The sequence below is a fragment of the Hemiscyllium ocellatum genome, chromosome 21 (genome assembly GCF_020745735.1).
Source record: "Hemiscyllium ocellatum isolate sHemOce1 chromosome 21, sHemOce1.pat.X.cur, whole genome shotgun sequence".
Classification (NCBI taxonomy): domain Eukaryota; kingdom Metazoa; phylum Chordata; class Chondrichthyes; order Orectolobiformes; family Hemiscylliidae; genus Hemiscyllium; species Hemiscyllium ocellatum.
The window spans coordinates 52,792,364-52,814,434 of record NC_083421.1 but is presented as its reverse complement, the minus strand read 5'-3'; the positions used below and the strand labels follow the sequence as shown (position 1 = coordinate 52,814,434).

Below are 22,071 nucleotides of genomic sequence, written 5' to 3'. Positions count from 1 at the left end.
AATTATGACTGCACTTTTTATAACTAAAGCTCTTTCTAGGAATAAATACCAAAGGCTTTAATCCAGCACCATCCATGTCCTTTTGAGTCGCTGAACTGTCTCCTTTGTGAAGTTGTTGGAGCCTTAGTGTGAACTCGTGAAGTTCCTACTCGAACCAGCCCAGCTCCTTCAGATACACTTCTCTGTCCACATTTAAGAGTCATTACACTGGCTGATTTAATGAAGGGACAAAACATTCTGAAGAATAATAGCAATAGCTTTCATTTATAAACCACCAACAATACAAACATCCCATGGGGTGTCAGAAGACAATTATCAACAAAATCCAACACAGATTCATGTGAAGAGATGTTAGATCAGATGTCTGAAATGCTTAACCCGAAAGGTAGGCATGCGAACACTGAAGAGGGAGAGAGGTGCAGGGATTTAGGGTCTAAATCTCAGGTCAATGATGGGAAGTTTAGAAGAGAAGGCAGAGAAATCAAGAAGGGTCTAAGTGATGCCGTGCTTAGCTTTTTTGCAAAGCCAGTGGATTGTCCAAGCAAGATGATAGTCTTGCTGCTTGAGGACCTGAAAAATATAAAATATTTCAAAAAAAATGGACCTTTCTGCATCTGCTGAGTTGTCCGATGAAGAACATTCATCTTGAGTGTACAAATTGGAGATATTCATTTGACTTCAGGGACAATTGTGCTTTATAGTAAGTCATGAAGTATAATGGTATATTTTTCATCAGTGTTTGAGAATCCCATAAAGGATGACAGGGTGGACATTCATGTAAAGTTCAAGTACAGAAATGAAATTGCCAATGCCATGTCAAAGCCCAGAAGTTGATTGTGAAATTACAAATACTTTGTGTCTTATTCTATAAGATTCTCGAGCCTTCCTAGTAGATACATGGGAGCAGTACTACCTGTAGGTTCCCCTGCAAGCCAGCAACACTGGGACTTGGAAATGTATTGCCATTCTTTCACCGTCGCTGGGTCAAAATCCTGGAACTTCCTTTCAACAGCATCGTGGGTCTACCTGCAACACTTGGGCAGCAACGGTTCAAACATGCAGCTCACCATCATCTTCCAAAGGGCATTGGGGAGCAGCCACAGAGGCACACATCCCATGGAAAAATTACAAAAACCTTAGTGAACTACTGCGTTTCGAGCCTAGCTACCCATTACAGACACGGGCCAAGGTGGTGACTGGGCTCAGCGCTAGTACCCTCCACAGGGACCACCTTTGACCATCACTATCAGGGGTCCCACTGTCAGCTCATTTTCACTTTTGGCGATTGATTTGAAAAAAAGCAGATCACTGAAGTCAACTGAAAACTGGAAGCAATGAATCTGCAGCTGGTTCAACGTTGCTCACTTTACTCCAATACAAGTCAGGTCTATCCACAAAGAGCAGCAGGAGGGGAGAAAGAGATAGAAAACGTCAGGCTCACATTCACAGTAATGTGTGACTGTTAGGGCAGCTTAAGCATTCCTGACATTTACTGCAGCTCATATTGCGTGGATCCATGAATAATAAGGTATTAAGTGGATGTAACTTGATAAACAAATCAATAGATTAACATTTGGAAAGGTGAAAACAAAAGATATTTAATCTCCTTCCTCAGGTTATTTTCTGCAGAGATATATTTAAAGGATAATTTACTCATTAATTAATTAAAAAGATCAAGCCTTCATTGAAATAAATGGGAACATCCAGACTTCTTAAAAAGCTGCATCTTAAATATTAAATGGAACATTATTTGCAGGGTAAATAAAGGCACTAACCTCTGCTAAATGTTAATGAACCCCAAACCAATTTATGATCTGGAGTACAGAATATTTTTGTGCAGAGATTTGTTCTACAATAACCTGAGCCACCATTTTGGTCTGTGCTCATTCAGATTTAAAGCCAAAGATACAGTACAAACGCTGTGAAATCTGAAACAGAAAACACAGAATGTAGATATAATCTGATTGGCAACTTTTAAAATCAAAACACATTGGGAGCAGATCTTTTTGTTTGGAATTAGCTTTGTTGTACGTTCCCCATCAGTACTGATGGATGGTCCCAGCACAAACACCATCCTGATGACCTGATTGCCCTCTTGTTTGTATATCAGATTTTCTTCTTTTTCTTAAAAATCCCTTGCAAGTGCAGAATGAACTTCGCTGTACAATTATCTGGGCACTGAATTTAGCAAGAGCCACATAATAATGATCTGTTGTAAATAGATTCATTCTGATGCATGTAAAAAAGTACTCAGCTTCATATTTCCAGTGAGACAAGTGCCCAGATTTATTCCTATTAACTGGAGGAACTCCAGAACTTGTAACTGTACTTTTTACAATGTATGCACAGAGTATACAGAAATAATTTAATAATTCATGATAAATTGAAAATTAAGAAGAACATTGGAATCTGATTAAATTTGGGTCTGAATTTTGAAATGCACCTTAGATACTACCGTTTTCTTTTTGAAAAAGAAACAATTCGTCTTAATTTTTATATCCATGTCTTATTTGCTGACCCCAGCCTTGGTCCAGGAGATCTCTCTGTCCCTGCGTTTGATCCATTACATTCTTTCCTGTTGACTTGGGCGTTGCTGGCAAGGACAGCATGTAACTATTTGTTTTAAAATATTTATTGAACCTATTTTTCCGAATCAACCTGTTCGGACATGCTACTGCACATCTCTGGAGCAGGTAGGACTTCAACCCAGACCTCCTAGATCAGGGGTAGGGATACTACCACTGCATCACAAGCAGGCCCCTCAAGGTCAGCATTTATTGTCTGTTCCTAATTGCCCTTGAGCTAAATGGCATCACCGGGCCATTGGGGAGTGAAGTTAATGAGTTGCCGTGGGTGTGGAATCACATTACCTGGCCAAGGTGACAAATATCCTTTCCTGAGGGACATGAGTGAATCTAATGGGTGAATATACTACTCAATGATCATTTCATGGCTCCTATTACTGATAGCTAACTTCAATTCCAGATTCATTAACTAAATTCAATTTGATAGGATGTGAATTCACATCCACAGTGCGTTACCCCAGGCTTCTGGATTCCTAACTGAGTGACATTACCACTACATTCTTTTCATATGCATCTAGCTTTGTCTCTGAAATACATAGATCTCTCATTTTTCCAACAAAGCACACATTACTGAAGTTCTCAAAATTTCTAACACTCCTCACATTTACAAAGAAATATTTTAAAGGTCCTTAAGAAGGAACGGAATGCAGGGCTGACTGAAACATATTACAGCTTCCATCCCAAATAATGGAGGCTACAATTTCTTTCATCCATTCATGAGATGTGGGTGTCATTGGCTTGGTCAGTATTTATTACCCAGAAGGTTGTTAAGAGTCCCTAGTGAATTTCCTCTGGAGTGCCTCCAAAAAGCTGCTCACAGTTCTCCAGCTGTGGCCTCACCAGCACCTTATATAACTGCAGTAAGACTTCCCTACTCATATTCATCCCCCCCCCCTTGAAATAATGGCCAATCTTCCATTAGCCTTCCTGATTACATCCTGTACCTGTGGGCTAGCTTTCTATGTTTTGTGCAGAGGTATCCTCAGGTCCCTTTGTGTTGCAGTTTTCTGCAGCTTTTCTCAATTTAAATAATATTCTATTCTATTGTTCTCCCTTCTAAGATGAACAATGTCACATTTTCCCACATTATACTCCATTTGCCATTTTTTGCCCACTTACTGAACCTATTAGCCCATTTTCTTTCTGTAAACATTTGTCTCCCTCTCTCAACCTACTTTTCCACCTTTTTTGTGTTGTCTGCAAATTTGGCTACAGTACAGTCGCTTTCTTCCTCCAAGGCATTAATGGATATGGTGAATATTTGTGATCCCAGCACTGATCCCTGTGGAACCCCACTGGTCACTGGTTGCCAACCTAATAAAGAACCCTGTATCCCTATTCATTGTTTTTGGTCCATGAGCCAATTTTCTATCCATGTCAGTATACTATCTCCAACACCATGGGCTTCTGTCTTATGACTTAACTTGTTGTGAGGTACCTTTTCGAACACTTTCTGGAAGTCCAAATCCAACACATTTACTGGTTTAGCTGTCTCCACTCTGGTTGAGACTTGCTTGAAAATCTCAAATAAATTTGTCACGGATATGATTATGATTTTCCAAATGTTCTGCTATTACTTCCTTAATAATCAACTCCAGTCCTTTTCAATAATAAATATGAAGCCAAATCGCCTATATTTACCAACAGGGGGGTCATATGAGCAGGGTTCCAGTCTTCTGGCTCTTCTCCAAAATCCAAGTATTTTTGGAAAATTACAACCAATGTGTCCACTATCTGTGTAGCTACCTCTGTTAGGATCCTAGGATGAAAACTATCCAGGCCAATGGATTTATCTGCCTTAGTTTATCTAAATACAGAGGAAACTTGATTATCTGGCATTCAATTATCGGAATAACGGATTATCCGACAAGATCACAAGATTCTGATGCTCGGCTAAACTATGTTATCCAGCATTCAATTATCCGGAATTTGATTAGCCAAACGAAATACCTCCAGCCCGTGTCCTTCGGATAACTGAGGTTCCTCTGTACTACTTCTTTGGTGATGGTGACGGTTATTAATTCCTCCCCCATATTCTTTAGTATTAATGGAATGTTCGAAGGAGCTTTCACAGCAACTACACATGTAAGATATCCGGTTTATTTTATTTTCTCTTGGGATGTGGGTGTCTCTGGCTAGGGCAGCATTGATTGCCCAGAGGGCACTTAAGACTCAACCACATTGCTGTAGGTCTGGAGTCACATGTAGGCCAGACCAGAGAAGAACAACAGATTTCCTTTCCTAGAGGACATGAGGGAACCAGATGGGGCTTTCCCCCCAACAATTGGCCGTGGTTTTATGGTCACCATTAGGATCTTAATTCCAGATTCTTTTATTGAATTTAAATTCCACCATTTGCCATGGTGGAATTTGAAGCCAGGTCCCCAGAACGTTAGCTGAGTTTCTGAATTAATAAGAGAAAGTGAGGACTGCAGATGCTGGAGATCAGAGCTGAAAATGTGTTGCTGGAAAAGCGCAGCAGGTCAGGCAGCATCCAAGGAGCAGGAGAATCGACGTTTCAGGAATGAGGAAAGTGTGCCAAGCAGGCTAAGATAAAAGGTAGGGAGGAGCGACTTGGGGGAGGGGCATTGGAAATGCGATAGGTGGAAGGAGGTTAAGGTGAGGGTGATAGGCCGGAGTGGGGGTGGGGGCGGAGAGGTCAGGAAGAAGATTGCAGGTTAGGAGGGCGGTGCTGAGATTGAGGGTTGGGACTGAGACAAGGTGGGGGGAGGGGAAATGAGGAAACTGGAGAAATCTGAGTTCATCCCTTGTGATTGGAGGGTTCCTAGGCGGAAGATGAGGCACTCTTCCTCCAGCCGTCATGTTGCTATGGTCTAGCGATGGAGGAGTCCAAGGACCTGCATGTCCTTGGTGAACTGGTAGGGGGAGTTGAAGTATTGAGCCACGGGATGGTTGGGTTGGTTGGTCCGGGTGTCCCAGAGGTGTTGTCTGAAACGTTCCGCAAGTAGGTGGCCTGTCTCCCCAATGTAGAGGAGGCCACATCGGGTGCAGCAGATGCAGTAAATGATGTGTGTGGAGGTGCAGGTGAATTTGTGGCGGATGTGGAAGTATCCCTTGGGGCCTTGGAGGGAAGTAATGGGGGAGGTGTGGGCGCAAGTTTTGCATTTCTTGCAGTTGCAGGGGAAGGTGCCGGGAGTGGAGGTTGGGTTGGTGGGGGGGTGTGGACCTGACGAGGGAGTCACAGAGGAGTGTTTTTTTCTGAATGCTGATAGGGGAGGGGAGGGAAATATATCCCTGGTGGTGGGGTCCGTTTGGAGGTGGCAGAAATGATGATGTATATGGAGGTTGGTAGGGTGGTAGGTGAAGACCAGTGGGGTTCTGTTCTGGTAGCGATTGGAGGGGCAGGACTCAAGGGCGGAGGAGTGGGAAGTGGAGGAGATGCGGTGGAGAGCATCGCCGATCATGTCTTGGGGGGGAAATTGCAGTCTTTGAAGAAGGAGGCCATCTGGGTTGTTCAGTATTGGAATTGGTCCTCCTGGGAGCAGATGCGGCAGAGATGAAGGAATTGGGAATATGGGATGGTGTTTTTACAGGGGGTAGGGTGGGAGGGGGTGTAGTCTAGGTAGCTGTGGGAGTCAGTCGGTTTATAGTAAATGTCCGTGTTGATTCGGTCGCCCGAGATAGAAATGGAGAGGTCTAGGAAGGGGAGGGAGGAGTCTGAGATGGTCCAGATAAATTTGAGGTCAGGTGGAAGGTGTTAGTAAAGTGGATGAACTGTTCAACCTCCTCGTGGGAGCATGAGACAGTGCCGATACAGTCATCGATGTAGTGGAGGAAAAGGTGGGGGGTGGTGCCAGTGTAGCTGTGGAAGATGGACTGTTCCACATATCCTACGAAGAGGCAGGCATAGCTGGGGCCCATGCGAGTGCCCATGGCTACCCCTTTGGTTTGGAGGAAGTGGGAGGATTTGAAAGAGAAGTTGTTCAGAGTGAGGACCAGTTCAGTCAGTCGAAGGAGGGTGTCAGTGGAAGGGTACTGGTTGGTTCAGTGGGAAAGGAAGAAGTGGAGGGCTTTGAGTCCTTCGTGATGGGGGATGGAGGTGTACAGGGACTGGATGTCCATGATGAAGATCATGGGGACCAGGGAAGCAAACATCATGGTGGAGGTGGAGGGCGTGGGTGGGGAGTTCTTGGACTAAGGGGGACAGGACCGTGTCGAGGTATGCAGAGATGAGTTCGGTGGGGCGGGAGCAGGCTGAGACAATGGGTCGGCCGGGGCAGTCAGGTTTGTGGATTTTGGGCAGGAGGTAGAAATGGGTGGTGCAGGGTTGTGGGACTATGAGGTTGGAGGTGGTGAATGGGAGATCCTCTGAGGAGATGAGGTTATGGATGGTCTGGGAGATGATGGTTTGGTGGTGGGAGGTGGGGTCATGGACAAGGGGGCAGTAGGAGATGTCCGCGAGCTGGAGTTTAGCCTCAGCGGTGTAAAGATCGGTGCGCCAAACTACTACCGCGCATCCCTTGTCTGCCGGATTGATGGTGAGGTTGGGGTTGGAACGTAGGGAGTGGAGGGCTGCACGTTCCCACGATGAGAGGTTGGAGTGGGTGAGAGGGATGGAGAGGTTGAGGCAGTTAATGTCGCGGCAGCAGTTGGCTATGAAGAGATCGAGGGCGGGTAAGAGGCCAGCACGGGGCGTCCAGGTGGATGGGATGTGTTGGAGGCAGGAGAAGGGGTCCTCAGAGGGTGGGCGAGAATCCTCGTTGAAGAAGTAGGCGAAGAGGCGAAGGCGGCAGAAGAATTGTTCGATGTCTCGCCGCGTGTTGAACTCGTTAATCCGAGAGCATAGGGGAATGAAGGTGAGGCCTCTGCCGAGGACTGATCTTTCATCCCCAGAGAGGGGGAGGCCTGGAGGGATGGTGAAAATACAGCAGGACTGGGAGCTAGGACCTGGTGTGGGATTGGAGCTGGGAGTGGGGGTGGGGTTAGGCGTGGGGGCGGCAATCGGGGCGGGGAGTACTATAGGTCACTGCCTCCCACATTTAACTCCTCTGACATTTCCTTACTCCCCAAGACCGTTTTCCCAGATTCATTTTCTAAGGGGCCTGTGTTCAATTTGACATCTCTCTTCCATTTTATATATTTATTGTCAGTTTTTATATTCCACACTAGTTTGCCCTCATAGTTTATTTTCTCTGTCTTTATTATATTTTTAGTCCTCCTTTGCTAGATTCTGAACTTATCACAGTTTGTGGGGCTGTTACTTTAACCTCCTCGTATGTTTTTCCTTTCAATTTAATACTCTCCTTAACATCTTTGGTCAGCTATGGTTGGTTTACCTCTCAGAATCTTTTCTCCTTACTAGGATGCATTTTTGCTGGAAATCATGAATGACCTGTTACATGTCTGTCATTCCTGCTCATCTAAACATCCAGTTCACTTTAGCTATCTCTATCCTCATTTCATTGTAAATCCCTGTTAAAGAGTTGTTTCTGACCCAAGTTTCTCACTGTTGAGCTGAATATTAAATTCTGTCATGGTATGATCACTTCTTCCTCGGGGATCTTTTACTCAGAAGTCATTTGTTAAACCTGATTCATTACCCATGATAGCCTGCTCCCTGGTTAGCTCCTGGCATTTTGTTTAGGGAAACTATCCCTAATGCAGTCTATGAATTAATAGTCGTAGCTACCATCTCCAAATTGATGAACCTAATCAGCATAAAGATTAAAATCACCCATAATTATTGCTGTCTTCTTTTCAAATATTATTTGTTGACATGTTGCCTTTCCCATAGAGTGGCTACTGTACACCACTCCTACTAATGTCTTTGTTCCTTTGCTGTTTTCTTCCTCTGCCCAAATTGACTTAATAAGATCTGAGTTGAAAATGTGTTGCTGGTTAAAGCACAGCAGGTTAGGCAGCATCCAAGGAATAGGAAATTCGACGTTTCGGGCATAAGCCCTTCATCATTTACCCTTTAATAAGATCTGGGCCTAGATCATCTCTCACTTCATTTCTTATTAACAATAGTACCCCACCACCTTTCCATTCTTCCCGTCTCTCCAAAAGGTCTTTGAATGTTCAGTCCCCAGTTTTGATCTCCTTGTAGCCATACTTCCATAATGGTTATGAGATCATATTAATTTACTTCAGTTTACGTCATCAGTTTGTCTCCCTCATTTCAAAAGCTTTATGCATTATGATACAAAGCCTGGAGGCTTGTTTGATTATTGAATTTCCTCACACTTTTATGGTTCCTTGGTACAATATAACCAGTCCAGTGGCATTGCCATTATGCCACCACCTCCCCGTGTGGGTGTTGTAAGTATCTAAAAATACCTGACACATTCAAATTGGATGCAGGTAAGAGGGAAGAGTGCAGAGACATTGATGAGTTTGATGTGCAGCAGAATATTCTGGATGTTTCTCAGCTGTACACTTAAGTGTAGCACACTTCTAGGAATGCAAAACATGGCCAAGTTTGGAAAGTTCTTGTCACTAACCTGGTTTCTGATGTGTGCAGTTATCCCAAACAGAAAGTCTGGGTATGGAATGCCCTCTAGTGGAGGACAATTGAAGAGACCACAAGGTATTAATCCGAGATAAATGGTGCAGCCAATTCTCAAGCTGTTCAGATTTGTGGTGAAGATAAATGACTTAACAGTTGACAAATACATCAACATTTTCAGCAATTTCAGATAAAATTATATATTTGCAGTTTAAAAAAAAGAGACAATTTAGTATAAGTTTTCAAATCTAAACAGTTTGTTTATTGTAGATTGTGCTGCATTCATTTCATAGAATAGTACAGAGCATGAAGCTTAAAGAAAGAAATACTTGCATTTATGTAGCACCTATTTTGTCCTCAGGATGTTGCAAAGTGCTTTATAGAAGCTCTTATCCATACTGCCATCTAGTTTAACTTTCCCAAAGTTTCTGTGCCTGCCGCCCAGGGTTCACTTTATCTGTCTTGCCCATATTCCTGACAGCATGGCATTCTGTTAACTGTTACCTGCCCACTCCCAGGGCTCTCCCATCTCAATCCAAAATCTTCACAAGTCATTTTCAGGCTTTGATGCATAATTGTCATAGCCTGCACTTTCAGCCTTGTGTAGATTTTCCATCCACCCCGTTCACTTCTGGTTTAAGCCAATTCTATCAATATTTGGATTTGTGTAATCACAGCATGGACTACCATAAGACCATAAGAATGGAAGAAAGGCCATTCAGCCCATTGAGTCCACTCCGCCATTTAATCATGGCTGATGGGCACTTCAACTCCACTTATCTGCACTCTCCCCATTTTCCTTAATTCCTTGCGAGATCAAGAATTTATCAGTCTCTGCCTTGAAGACGTTTAATGTTCTGGCCTCCACTGCACTCCGCAGCAATGAATTTCACAGGCCCACCACTCTCTGGCTGAAGAAATGTCTCCTCATTTCCATTCTAAATTGACCCCCTTCAATTCTAAGGCTGTGCTCTCCAATCCTAGTCTCCCTGCCTAACGGAAACAAGATTACTAGGCAGTGTTGAAGCGTATACAAAATAGGGGTAGGAGTTGACCCTTGAACCTGCTTTCCCATTCAATATGACCAAGGCTGATTTGATTGTGGCTTAATTTCACATTCCTACCTTCACCCAGTAACTTTTGACTATGGACCATATCTGCGTTTACCTTCCCAACTTTGAGAGGGAAAAGCCTAACTGTAGCAGCCTTATTGCTCCCAGAGGCAATATCACTTAATTCAGCACTGAGCAAACATTTCCGATCCAAATGTTCAATCTCCCATTATGCTGTACATTTACCCATCTGCAGAAAGGTACAATCCTGTTAAAGGACACACGAGTTTTAACATAACTGTCAAACAAAGTGATTGGACCAGATGAAAAAGGGTGAATCTGTTTCCCTCTTGTTAACCTCCTCTGTTGGTCACAATAAAGATTTTAAAATTCTTTTCCGCAGACAGCTATATCAGACTTCAATTAAAACATCGTAATAATAAAAATAAAGGAGCCAAGAACAAGGTTTACTTTAGTGAAAGGAAGAGGAATATTACTAAGCCTGAGAAAAAAAATAATAAAACACAACTTCAAAACAGACACAAACATCAGAGAATTTGCAAAAAGAAATCCCTCACATTCTTGAGGTGTTAGATTTTGAACAGAGACCACGGTTGTTCAATGGATATCTTGTACCTTCAGCATGGCAAAAATCTCTAAATATCCTGGAGATTTGAGTGAAAAGATGTTTCTCCGATTTGCATGATCACTGTTTTGAGAGGTTGATACAGACAGGGAAAGAGACAACCACTTCAGTTCTGTGTTACAAATCTATTTTCCATCTCAGTTCTGCCCAAAAGCTGTTTGCTGAAATACACTTGTGTATTCCAAGTCGTTTTTCACTTTTTTCAAACTGGATAATCTGCAAGTGCCTTTTATCCCAATCTGTGAAACTTCCAGCAATGTCTGAAGCAAAAAAATCTGAGATGAGGGCTACTTTATACCTGATTGAGTTTTACTGTCTTTTGATAAAAAGTTAAGTTTGACTCAGACTGTCTTTGTTTGTCTCACATAGATTTCATGAGTTTGACTCAATCTGGTCAGGTAACCACCTCAGCTGCCTTAACTCAGTGATTTTGCTCCTTTATAAAAAAGAACATTTTATTCCAGATATTTAACTGATCAACCTGTTCAGAAATGTTACTGTACACCTACGTAGCAGGTGGGACTTGAAGCTTGGCCTCCTGGCTCAGAAATAGAGACACTACCACTGTGCCACAGGGTCCTACACCTATTTTATTTCATCAAAGTTACAGATATTATAATCAGATGATGGATGTTGAAAATTGATTGCCCATTCTTTACCTTTATCACAACAATAGCCTTCTCATGATTGCCACTAGTTTCACTTGTTACCAGCTCCCTCACATCACTCATGCTCAAACCTAGCATTGGTTAATTGCATTTCTATCTCAGTACATTAGATTAGATTACTTACAGTGTGGAAACAGGCCCTTCGGCCCAACAAGTCCACACCGACCCGCCGAAGCGCAACCCACCCATTCCCCTACATTTACCCCTTACCTAACACTACGGGCAATTTAGCATGGCCAATTCACCTGACCCGCACATCTTTGGACTGTGGGAGGAAACTAGAGCACCCGGAGGAAACCCACGCAGACACGGGGAGAACGTGCAAACTCCACACAGTCAGTCGCCTGAGTCGGGAATTGAACCCGGGTCTCAGGCGCTGTGAGGCAGCAGTGCTAATAATCTCTGATTATTCTAAAACCTTATGCATAGCAATAAAAGAAGTTTTTTTTTAACTTTTTCAAGCGCCAGAGAAAATATCAAAACCACCTCAAACACAGCCCAGGTTAAAACCAAGAGACCAGGGAAACATTAAAGGTATGGGCATAATTAGAATAGATGATGCACATCTAGCTTATGCATTTAGATTTTTCAGAGCTATTCTGTATTTAGATTTTGTTTATTTTCTATCCTTTTCCACATTTCCCTGCTTTGCACTCAGAAAGTTATCAGATTGAAATAAAATGTCCCATTCTGAAACTCCAGTTTTATTCCATGATTAAGACAATGGGAACCTCTCAACAAGTCAGGAGGTGGGTATTATCTTTGTGCTCAGTTTGTGCCATCATTCCTAAACCAGCAGCTTCTCATTTTCAGTCCAGCTAGGCTTAAACTTGAAAGGATAAGCCTTGCAGACTGCTCATCGAGAGGACTCTTCACACTTGGTCATTCATGAACTGCACCACAGGATTGCTCCCCATCCAACAGCACCATTCCACAGTGAATATCTGGAACCTTGACTAATAAACGCCTGGACCACAGCTGGGGAATATTAAATGACAATGGCTTAACACATTGACAGTGAAACAGGATATGAAATCTAACATCAGCTTTTTAGCATAAACTGTGCTGTTTCTTTAAAAATCACCAGATAAAATCAAACTTACTTTAACCATTGGTTTTGTGAAGATAGTCCATCTCTGAACCAGAACTTTATTAAATAGCCGATAACAGTGTGCCATTATAGTTGATGATTGACTGTCAGCAGAATAACTGAATTTCACTGTAAGTTTGTTGCCTGCAGTGTTACTACTTGGAATTTGGAATATTACAAAATTATTTGTAAATATTGCATCCTGAAGAACTTGACTCTTGAAGGGATCCATTGGGACTTTTACAGTCTCATCCCCCAGTTAGTTCCAATATTTTGCTATTTTTAAGAAAGAAAGGAATAGTTTCAGGCTTCCCATTTAAATCCAAACCAGCAGGGAACATGGCCTCAGGCGAGATAGCGTCTTATGTTATTGAACAGGATATGGAGCTATGAGGAATCATGCTCTAGTTCTCTGTACCAATATTATCCAGAGTATAGGTAAGACTTTGGATCTTGCAAGTATTCTATAGATATAAATAGATTCTATTTATTTATTTAGGGTTTAAAGTTTTCCATCTATATATATGTGTATATAAAAAAAAGCCAAAATAAACCACAATGGGCTACATTATGTTTCAGAAGTCTTTGATCATTTCAAAGCCTTTCATTTATTCTGGTTGATGCAAAATCGACCAATAAATGAAGAAATAAGATAAATGCCAGCAGTTAATAAATGGAGCTAACTGTTTTTAAGAAGGATGAATAGGAATGCATGGAGTGGGGTAGTTATTTAAGTAAAAGTAAGTACTTCATCACCCATCCAATTGCCTAAACCTGATTCTGAATTATTTTCCTCAAAGATTATAATAAAAAGATGGCGGGGGGAGGTGGGGTGGGTTGGCAAAATGATCCAATGTTACAGAAATCATCTTTTAATTGAGTCAGCCAGATTTGATGGATGCTGATGAACTATCCTTAGCTGCTGATAAGAGGGATATTGTCTGTTGTCTTCTGTTACCTTCCCATCTGCTTCCTCCTCCCAGAGAACTGGAGGCAATGCCTAATTGCTTTAGCTTTCCATAGAAACCACCAATAGCCCTGAAAACCATTCCAGGTATTAATCACAACATGAAGCGGTATTGGCCCTGATTTTGCTTAATCAGGATTTGAGTTAGGTTTATACTGTTGTTGTGAAAAAAATTTATTCTTTCACTGTGTTGGAGTCTACACTCTTAATTTTACTAATTCCAAAGGGAATTAAAACAATGCACTGTGGAAAAATTTAGAGTCTGTTTTTCTACATTTTTCCATTTAACCCTTCAAACCCATGAAAAATCTCTCTCATCTTTCTGTCACTTTTATTTCAAACTTTTCATCAAATGTCTTCATGAATTCCTTCAATCAATTCTGTCAAATATGGAAACAATATCAATTTGCTAAATGAGAACTTAATATTGTTCCTGAAACTATACATTGAGTAAATAAGCTTTTAGCCTGAAATTGTTTCCTCTTGTTTGCGAACTTGCATCTTGACGTTTGCACTGATGTTTCTGTGGTTTGAATTTTCCTCACTCCCCACCCCCACCCCCACCCACTTCCCCTCCAGACTGTGAGTGCTACGGGCACTCCAATCGTTGCAGTTACATCGAGTATCTCAAGATTGTGACTTGTGTCAGCTGCAAGCACAACACTCGAGGCCAGCACTGCCAGCACTGCAGACTGGGCTACTACCGCAACGCCTCAGCAGAACTTGATGATGAGAACGTCTGTATTGGTCAGTAAGCGCAGCCTTAATTCCAATCAGGTTGTACAGTTTTATTTTAACATTCACTCGGACAGAAGGCCTGCTTCCATCTTAAATTGCCAGCCTTTGATCGAGATCTCCAGTTTATTTTGAACTTTCCAGCAAGTGCACGTTGTCTCAGTGGTTGGCACTGCTGCCTCACAGCACAAGGGTCCCAGGTTCGATTCCTGCCTTGGGTAACTGTCTGTGTGGAGTTTGCACATTTTTCCCGTGTTTGCGTGGGTTTCCTCCAGGTGCTCCGGTTTCCTCCCACACTCCAAAGACGTGCAGGTTAGGTGAATTGACCATGTTAAATTGCCCGTAGTGTTATGTGTATCAGTCAGTGGGAAATGGGTCTGGGTGGGTTACTCTTCGAAGGGTCAGTGTGGACTTGTTGGGCCGAAGGGCCTGTTTCCACACTGTAGAGAATCTAATCTAATCTAGTCTAAAGTGACTTTCAAGTAGATTCTTCCAGTAGTAGATAAGATTGTGAAACCAGAACAGAAATTTGCTGCAGAAACTTGGCAGGTCTGGCAGTATCCGAGGAGAGAGAAAGCAGAGTTAATGTTTCGAATTCAGTGACACCTCTTCAGGCTGTGAATTGGCTGATGCGATTTGATTTGAAATGCCAGAGAATCTCACTTCTGGAAGGATTTGTCTTGAATGGGACAGAGTATTTGATGCAATAAAATAAGCTCAGTCAGTAACTGTGGAGAGTGCAGGTGGTTAAAGTTCCTGATGCAGATCCATTAAAGTTGGAAATGCAACAGAAAACTGAACAAAAGAAAGGGGCGATAAAAGAAAAAAACTTAACACAACATCCAATAAAGAATCCACATCTGAAAGGTCCACGCCACTCTGTGGGAGTTTAGATTAGAGTGGTGATGGAAAAGTACAGCAGGTCAGGCAGCATCCGGGGATCAGGAAAATCGAGCAGGAATTCCTGATGAAGGGCTTTTGCCCTAAATGTCAATTTTCCTGCTCCGGATGCTGCCTGACCTGCTGTGCTTTTCCAGCACCACTCTAATCTAGACTCTGGTTTCCAGCATCTGCAGTCCTCATCTTTGCCATACCACTCTGCTCCCAGTATTCTCTACTTTTGTTTCAAACATCCACCACCCACCACCCCCCCCACCCCCCCCCCCCCCCAACCCCCCAGTCTTTTCCATTTTTGTTTTGCTTTTGGAAGATCAAACATTCTGTTCGCTCTGCTGCAGCTCTCATCCTGCTGTGAATTGATGGTGTATGGAGGAGGAGCAAGGGAAGCACTTTGCAAACATTAAGCACTTACTGCTCTTCCTGAGCAAAGGCAGGTTGGAAGCTGGTGTTTCTGCCCTCAATGTCCGAGCACTACCTCAACAAGGGGCTAAGTGGGACAGTGCCACGCTTTAATTTTTTAGGAGGATCTCCACATTTGTAAATCCTCGTTTACAACATCCTAGTGTGTGAGCTTCTCAGAAAGATTATCAATGCAACTCCAAAGATCAGGCCATGTGGTTGGTGCAGCAACATTAAGAGTTCCTCATAGAATGGTTGCGGCGCAGAAGGAAGTTATTCAGTGTATTATGTTTGCTGGCTCTCTGCAGAGTAATTCATCACTTCTCCTCATGAGATGGCACCTTCAGATAACCATCCAATTGCTTTTTGAGTGGTTTGATTGACTTTGCCACCATAACAGCCTTAGGCAGTGCATTCCAGACCCTAACCACTCAACACATGAGAGTAATTTTCCCCATGCTGCCATCACTTGTCAGTCACCTTAGTGTGTCCTGTCCTTCTCGAGCCTTCCACCAACGGGAATAGTTTCCCACCATCCACTTTCACCAAATCTCCTCTCAACCTTCCTCTCTCCATGGAGTACAGTCTCAACTTTTTCAATCCAGCAACATAACTCAAATAAGTGTCAAGGCAGATTGATAACGCGGGCAAACTGTAAGGAGGGAAATTTGACTTTTGTTAGACAGCCAATCAGTGTTACCACTTGCTCACTTTTAATTTGGCTAATTTAATGGAAAAACAAGCTCCCCTTGAAATAAAAAAATCCCTGCCCCTTGGTTTCAGAAACTCTTGCTCCATCTCCAACCTCCGTTTTCTCTCTGAAGTTCCTGAACCTATTGTCAACACCTAATTTGTGTTCACCAGTCCCATTACTGCCCCACTCAGATCGCCACCCTTCTTATAAAACCTAGGCAGTCTTGCCAAAAGTCATGAATTACTTTCTTTATGAGGTTCAGCAGCCTCTTTGTCTGTTCAACCTTGAACATACTTGACTACACCATCCTGCACTGTCTGGTCCAGTGCATTTCACTTACTTGGCTCCATAGACAAATGGTCTCGACCAATGGTTTATCTTCCCACTCCTTCACTGACCTCAAAGTGTTCTCTTAGTAATATCATAGAAGAATTGGATCAGTTTCCATTATGTATGTAAATGAAACTCAGCTCTATTGTTTGCCCACATTTCGACCTGCCCAGCTGTTGTTTCTGTGTTATCAGACTTTCTTGTTTGATGTCCACAGCCCAAAAGGCTAGAATTCCCTCTGGTAAGCACTGAGTAGGCTGAAACCATACTCTTCAGACTTTGCACAAAATGTTCACCTTATACATCAGCCCCACCCCACATCCTCCTTCCTCAACCCCCTGAACAGAACCCGAGAATGTCCACATCCTTGGTGGAGCATACGTTGAATTTCAGACCCTAAATCCTGTTCAGCTTCAGCAATTCTCCCTCCATGGCATCACTTAGCTTCCTGTTTCCCAAGTGGATGCTTCTAAATCCCTTGTCCTTAGCTTTGTGAATTCCAGGCTCAATGCCCAATTGATCACATGACCTCTCCCCATCCTCCACCTTCAGTGCATGTCAGTCATTCTAAAACCCTGTTGCCTATATCCCAAGACCTTGTTACATCATTTCTGTTCTCTTTTAATTCACAAACACCTAAAGGTTCAAACACTACTCCTGTATTTAAAGCCCTCCATGAGCTTCCCCCTTCTGTTACTTCCTCCAGTATAACAAACCCCAGAAATTGGTTCTTGGCTCGCTTGAGACAGTCTAGAATGAGAGGCCATAGTTTTAGGATAAGGGGCGGCAGATTTAAAACAGAGATGAGGAGGAATTACTTATCTCAAATGGTCATGAATCTATGGCATTCACTCCCCCAGAATGTGTGAATATTGGAAATATTTGAGGAGGAGATAGACAGGTTTAGTAATGGGTTAATTAGTAACTGGTTATAGGGTTGTAGGGAATGGGCCGGCAAACTGGAGGTCAGCTGTGACCATATTAAATAGTGCAGCAGCTGAATTATCTCCTTCTGTTCTGAGTGCTTGTGTTCTTATAAAACTCACTTATTTCGTCAATGTTTTCTTGACACAGCGACACTCAACATCATTAGTCGGGAAAAGATTTTTGACAATGATGGGGGAAGTTGCTAAACACATGTGCACTTTAACAGGCGAACCATACAGCAAAGTAACTCCTGAACATTCTTGCTGAGACCCTGCATCAGGGACTTAGTGGGCTCTTCATTATTTTTGGATACTGCAGAATCTAAACTGGCACTACCCGTTTAATCTTCATAAGCTTTACTCTTACATTTGCTTCTCCTCCATATGTCTCTAACCTGCAGCCCAGACAGCAAAGGCACCTGGCCACAAGCTCCTGTATTCCTCAGAAGGTGCTTAATCTTTGTTCGTGTTGCTTTATGCCTGTTTCTAAAAGTTCAAATTCAAGACAAACCGGTTACGGGGAAGACAAAAACAGGGACTGTCTTCAAGCTTAGGCTTCTTTAGAACTCTGTTTATTGCAGATTAATACTAATTATTACTACTCATGGTAATCTGAGATAGACTGTTTTTACTGTTATGTACTTTAAAAAACTATTCTTGACATGTGCTCCTCTCTTCAAAGCTAATTAACTCCACCCACACTGTGCTATTTATACCCAGTAGGAAGTACATAAAATCTGTCCTTATTTCACAGAATGTAACTGCAACCAACTCGGATCAAGACATGACCGCTGCAATGAGACAGGGCACTGTGAGTGTAAAGCAGGAGCCACGGGCCTCAAATGTGAGGATTGTAAACCAGGATACTATTGGAGACTGGGTTGTTTCCGTAAGTATATATAGGACATTAACGGTGAGTTGGGAGAGCTACAGCAGACCATTAGCGCTAACCTCAGCTCCAGCTACTCTTCTGCAGAAATGCCATTCACAGTGCCCATGGTGAAACTCAGTGAGATTGGTGGCCTCCTCAATAAATAATTTTAAGAACACCAGAGAATGGCTGATAGCACAGAGTGCTCCAGGAAAAGAGTAGAAATCACTCAGCCAAACTTGCATTAGATGCTGAAGAAACGGACTACAGTGTGGAGTGGTCTTTAGTCATCTGGATTTCACACTGTCTGCTATTGTAGCCAGCAACACCATGAAGTCAGACACTACAAGTGCTGAAGAGAGGTTTCAGACAGAAAATGCAAGAATCTCACATTCATATAGTGCCTTTCATGGGGGGGGGGGTTTGGGGGGGGGCGTTATTGAAGATGCTTCATAATTAGTGACGTGTAAATCATTGTTACAGAAAACAGCAAGTACCAACCAATAAATCACCAGTTCCCAGATCTTCTTCCAGTAATGTAACCAAACCTTTTAGGATCCATGACTTCCTGAGAGACCACATTACCCTGCAGTGCCAGGCTGGATTTGTGTTCAACTTGGAGTGGGAGCTGAAGCACCTGATTTGAGCAAAGGTTGGAATGTAAACCAAAGAGTAGAAGCCCTCTTACGGTGCAGTGGTAGTGTCCCTACCCCTGAACTGAGGCCCAGGTTCAAGTCCCACCTACTCCAGAGGTGTATCATACCATCTCTGAACAGGTTGATGATGACAAAGTGAAATTGTGAGGGGTATAGATAGAGTTAATGGTAGGTGCCCTTTCCCTAGGACGGGGAATTTCAAGACTAGATGGCACATGTTTGAGGAGAGAGATTTTAAAAAAGACACGAGGGGCAATTTTTTTACATAGAGGATGGTGGGTGTATGGAATGAACTTCCTGAGGAAGTATGGGATGTGAGTACAATTATAACGTGTAAAAGACATTTGGATAAATACATGAATAGGAAAGATTTGGAGGGATATGAGCCAGGAGCAGGCAAATGGAGCTAGTTTAGTTCAGGATTATGTTCAGTTGGACTAAAGGATCTGTTCCCGTGCAATATGTCTATGATAAAGTGACTTTATCCTGATTAGGGGTGCTGCCAATTTTTCAATGGAAGAGATATTAGTACATCATGGATGGGGATCCCATTGATTTTAGGGAAGTCAAAATGTTCTGGACAACCATTGGATGTCTAAAACATTTCTTTAAAAAAAGTGTTGTAAACACACAGTGAGTCAGTCAGCAATGCTGTGAACTCCCAGCATGTACTGTGAAAGTGTCAGATCTCCCCTTTTCGTTATGACTTTCTTCTTTATTCTTCTGCGAATGTACTCCCTGCAGCAAACGTTTGTGACAACGAGCTTCTGTTGTGTCAGAACGGTGGGACCTGTCACCAGAACCAGCGCTGTGTCTGCCCCAAAGGTTACACCGGCGTCCTGTGTGAAGCAGGGAGCTGTGACCCTGAAGGTGGGAACTGCAACGCGGCGTGCACATCACTCCTGAGCCCGTGGGTGGCCCTGTTCTCCGCACTGACAATGCTGCTGCTGCTGGCCTCTCCCTATGAATAATCTCCAGGCAATTGGGCAAATCTACACCCAGGAGCTGGAACGGTGTCCGAGGCGCTCTCAGGAGCAGGAGGCTCTTGGCGATGACACGGTGTCACCAGCGTGGCGTGACCCAATGGAAGTGTCACTTTGTAGGTTCCATGTATCTAACAAAAAAGGTGATGATGACAGACTGTATAAGTTGACACGTGTTGTACTGTATCCCACAGTGAACGTTGCTCATAATCAGTTTAGGGAGGGGTGGGGGGGAAAGAGACATTGTAGGGAGTAATTCCATCACTAAAGCCAACGGAGCATTTAGGAACTATCGTGGCGAGTAACTGCAAATCGAACTGTTCACATTTTGCTACATAATCCAATGTCATCTGTTGTCTAGATGTACTGATGCCTCAAACACTAGTGGCTGCTTTTATTTTTTGCAAAATACCAGTTTGACGGGAAAGAAAATGGTTCAGTCTGTGGTCAGGTGGTTTCTAGAGGGTGGTATATAACATGACAAGCAGTATTATTCTACCAGATTGAATACTTTTTTTTGTAGAAATGGTTATTTTTGCTCTACTTACATGTGAACATATTATGAACATTTTATTATACAGTGACAACACACAGTAAAAAGACTTGTTACATCATTACTCTGGCATTCCTCATATTATTTTTGATTTTCTTTTCTTTTCCTGACAGGACTGACATTTGACAGAATTGTGACATCAGGAGCTGTTACAGGGTTTAGAAAGATTTTAAAAGTTAATTTAATCTTTCATGGAATGTCAGCATCACCTGGAAAGGCCAGTATTTGTTGCCTATTACATAGTGCCCTGTGATGGAGTGGTTTGTGAGGCTATTTCAGAGCCAAGCGCATTGCTGTGGGTCTGCAGTCACATGTAGGTCAGATCAGGTAAAGACAGCAGACTACCTTCCCTAAAGTACAGGGTGGGGTTAACCACAATTGACAATCACTGTAATAGTCTAGCTGCCAATGTGGATTTTGTTAGTGAAGTGTAAATATCACCTGCTGGCCTGGTAGGATTTGAACCCACATTTGTATTATTAGCCCAGTGATATCACCAATACCCCACCAGCTTCACCTGACAATAATATTGACATTGCTGCTGGTGGCTGTGTATAAATAAGATAGTGAGAGTATTGAAGCTTGACCTCTTCACAAACATTGGATTCAGGCAGGGAGAGTCCCTTCTTTGTGCCTGAGAGGTTGGACCATCCTGTACAGATACTTTTAAATCCAATTGTTCAGACACAGCTCTGGACCAGGTGAGATTTGAACCTTATAGCCATCTAGCCCAAAGGTAGGGACACTATCATTGTACCACAAGACCCAGTATATCCAATCCAGTCTTCTTAGCTGCTTGCATAGGTCAATCATCAGGAAAAGCAATGAAAGCCTTGATTGACTCAGTGACTGAAATCAGATTAATTCAGGCTAATGATCTGTCTCACAGCATACTCCTGAACTGCTTTACATCACCTTTCTGTAGAATGTTTTCTCTACAGCTGGCCTACAACAGGAGAATCTCCTTTATCTTTTATAATAATGGGAGTTGATTGATTTCAACAGTAATTAGCCATTTTACCAGATGGACTGCAGCAGTTCAAGAGGGCAACTCAACACCTTTCTCAAGGGGATCTAGGGATGGACAGTAAATGCTGGCCCAGCCAGTGACAGCCATATCCCATGAGTGGCCTTGTCTCCAATATATGGAACTGCACGTGAGCAAATAGGCACAGATCTGCCACGCAACCACCCAATTTAAATCCATAACCTGGAAAAGGAGAAGCTAACAGAGAGTCCTATATCTGGTATATTGGAAAAGACTGGAATAATTGAGTGAATGGCAGTAACTTCAATGCAGATTCCTGTGTTAGAGATACTAGACTCACAGCTGAATCAGGATTTTTAAAAAACACACTTTCAACTTCTGCCAGATTATTGAACAACCAGGACCTCTGCAATGAAGAACATTCAAATAAACTGTGTTCTAAGAACCATAAGTCTTTGCGCAATCACTTGTTACTCCCTTGCTTATACATTTAGAAGCCACTAAGACCTCACTTCCCGATCAGAGCCACCATCTCATCTGATCCCCAATGAAAGTTAAA

The 22,071-nt window shown here is 42.8% G+C and overlaps 1 protein-coding gene across 1 annotated transcript in view; it reads left to right on the top strand.

Moving 5' to 3' along the window:
• Positions 1 to 20,170, top strand: part of LOC132825707 (netrin-G2-like) — a 114,267-nt gene extending 94,097 nt beyond the window's left edge. The window contains exons 5-7 of the mRNA XM_060841107.1: positions 14,057 to 14,224; positions 18,216 to 18,350; positions 19,733 to 20,170. Coding sequence (XP_060697090.1) covers positions 14,057 to 14,224; positions 18,216 to 18,350; positions 19,733 to 19,959 — 530 coding nt within the window. The 3' untranslated portion in view covers positions 19,960 to 20,170. The remainder of the gene's footprint in view (positions 1 to 14,056; positions 14,225 to 18,215; positions 18,351 to 19,732) is intronic.
• The last annotated feature ends 1,901 nt before the right edge of the window (positions 20,171 to 22,071 follow it).